The sequence below is a fragment of the Frankliniella occidentalis genome, unplaced genomic scaffold (assembly GCF_000697945.3).
Source record: "Frankliniella occidentalis isolate FOCC.00 unplaced genomic scaffold, Focc_3.1 Scaffold358, whole genome shotgun sequence".
In the NCBI taxonomy this organism is placed as follows: domain Eukaryota; kingdom Metazoa; phylum Arthropoda; class Insecta; order Thysanoptera; family Thripidae; genus Frankliniella; species Frankliniella occidentalis.
This window is the reverse complement of record NW_026267481.1, coordinates 81,949-83,512: the sequence shown is the minus strand read 5'-3', so window position 1 is coordinate 83,512 and position 1,564 is coordinate 81,949. Positions and strand designations below refer to the sequence as shown.

The 1,564-nt window shown below is 48.1% G+C and overlaps 1 protein-coding gene across 1 annotated transcript in view; it reads right to left on the bottom strand.

The window, feature by feature from the left end:
• Positions 1-1,015: 1,015 nt before the first annotated feature.
• Positions 1,016-1,564, bottom strand: part of LOC113215368 (protein krueppel-like) — a 4,749-nt gene continuing 4,200 nt past the window's right edge. Inside the window, exon 2 of the mRNA XM_052274229.1 lies at positions 1,016-1,472. Coding sequence (XP_052130189.1) covers positions 1,087-1,472 — 386 coding nt within the window. The 3' untranslated portion in view covers positions 1,016-1,086. The remainder of the gene's footprint in view (positions 1,473-1,564) is intronic.

The following is a 1,564-nucleotide window of genomic DNA, read 5'->3' as shown; positions in this document are numbered from 1 at the left end:
GAGCTGGTGCAATTGTAAGAAGCCCCACACACGGAGCAAACGCGGAGGCCCTGCGCCTGCTGTGGGATGAGCTGCTGAGGGGTTTCCTGCCGAGGGGCCGTGTGCTGAGAGGCCATCTGCTGAGGGTCCAGGAACCGGGCAGCCAGCTGCCGGAGAGGCAGTTTCTGAGGGAGACCGAGGGGGGGCTCACTTCGAAAAATCATTGTACAGCCCCAAAAAAATCAATTAAAAAATCAAAAAAAATCAAAAAATCAAAATAAAATCAAGTAAAAATTTGCATAAAAATCCAAAAAATCGAGAACTAATGACCCAAAAACCGAGAAAAATGGGCGCAAAACAAGAAAATACACAAAATTTTGGAAATGTAACTGTTATTGTCTTTTTCATGGCTGAAAAATCAAAAGAAAAATCAAAATCAAAAATCAAAAAAATCAAAAAAAATCAAAAATCAAAAAATCATTGTACACATTTCGTTTGAGTGAGCACCCCCTCGAGGGAGACTCTCCCCGGGGGGGAGTGGCTCAAGCCAGTCGCCGTCGAGCATCAAAGGGTCGGTGCTCGGCTCTATGGCCTGGGAGGTAAAAGCGTCCTCATCTCCAAAGTCTTCTTCCTTAACCGAGCACGTGGACTCGCCTTATTAGAGGGAACAGAGATACCAGCATTAGTAGGAGCAGCAACAGCGAACCAAACCCATAAATATCAATTGTAAAACAAAAGTGGGAAAGGGCGTTCAGGTTGAAAAACGCAAGGCTACATAATACGAATATATAATTTTAACAATAATAAATATTCTTAAGAACAGCTTAGCATGAACAATCATCAATGAGACTTTAAGTTTGTCAAACGTCAAACTTAAGTACATTTTGTTATAATTATTATTAACATTGACAGTGAAATTAATTCCATTCAATATTTCACACAAACAATATTTTGATAACTAGGGAATCATCCAGAAAGTACACCTGTTTTTCGTTCAGGTTGGCGCCTGCGAGACTCAGGGTGGGCAACCCCGCAGTACACACGCGCACCACACACCAGATGTTGCCTACCTAACAGGCGCTCTAAGAGCTACTTTGCAGGTGATCGTTAGGGTTGCCTCTGCGCCCGGTGGAGACCCTCGTGCACTTTGAGGGCGCTCCGCTGCCGGAAGGTCTGCCCGCAGACGCGGCACGGGAAGGGTCGCTCCCCCGTGTGGATCCTCATGTGCGCCTCGAACACCGTCTTCTGGGCGAACTGTCGGCTACACTGGGGGCACTGGAAGGGCTTCTCGCCGGTGTGCGTGCGCAGGTGGATCACGAGGCCGTTCTTCTGCGTGAAGCGCCGCGGGCAGTGCGGGCAGCTGAAAGGCTTCTCGCCCGTGTGCAGCCGGAAGTGCACCAGCAAGTGCTGCTTCAGCTTGAAGCGCGCAGGGCACGCCGTGCACCGGAACCTGCGCTCGAAGTCCTCCGCTTGGTCCGGGTCCGAGTCCGACACTGCCCGAAAAATCCACAGTTAAACAACAGTTTGTCACTGTCAATTTTAAACCAGTAGAAAACTGTTATTTTCTTGTTGTATATTGTAGGGT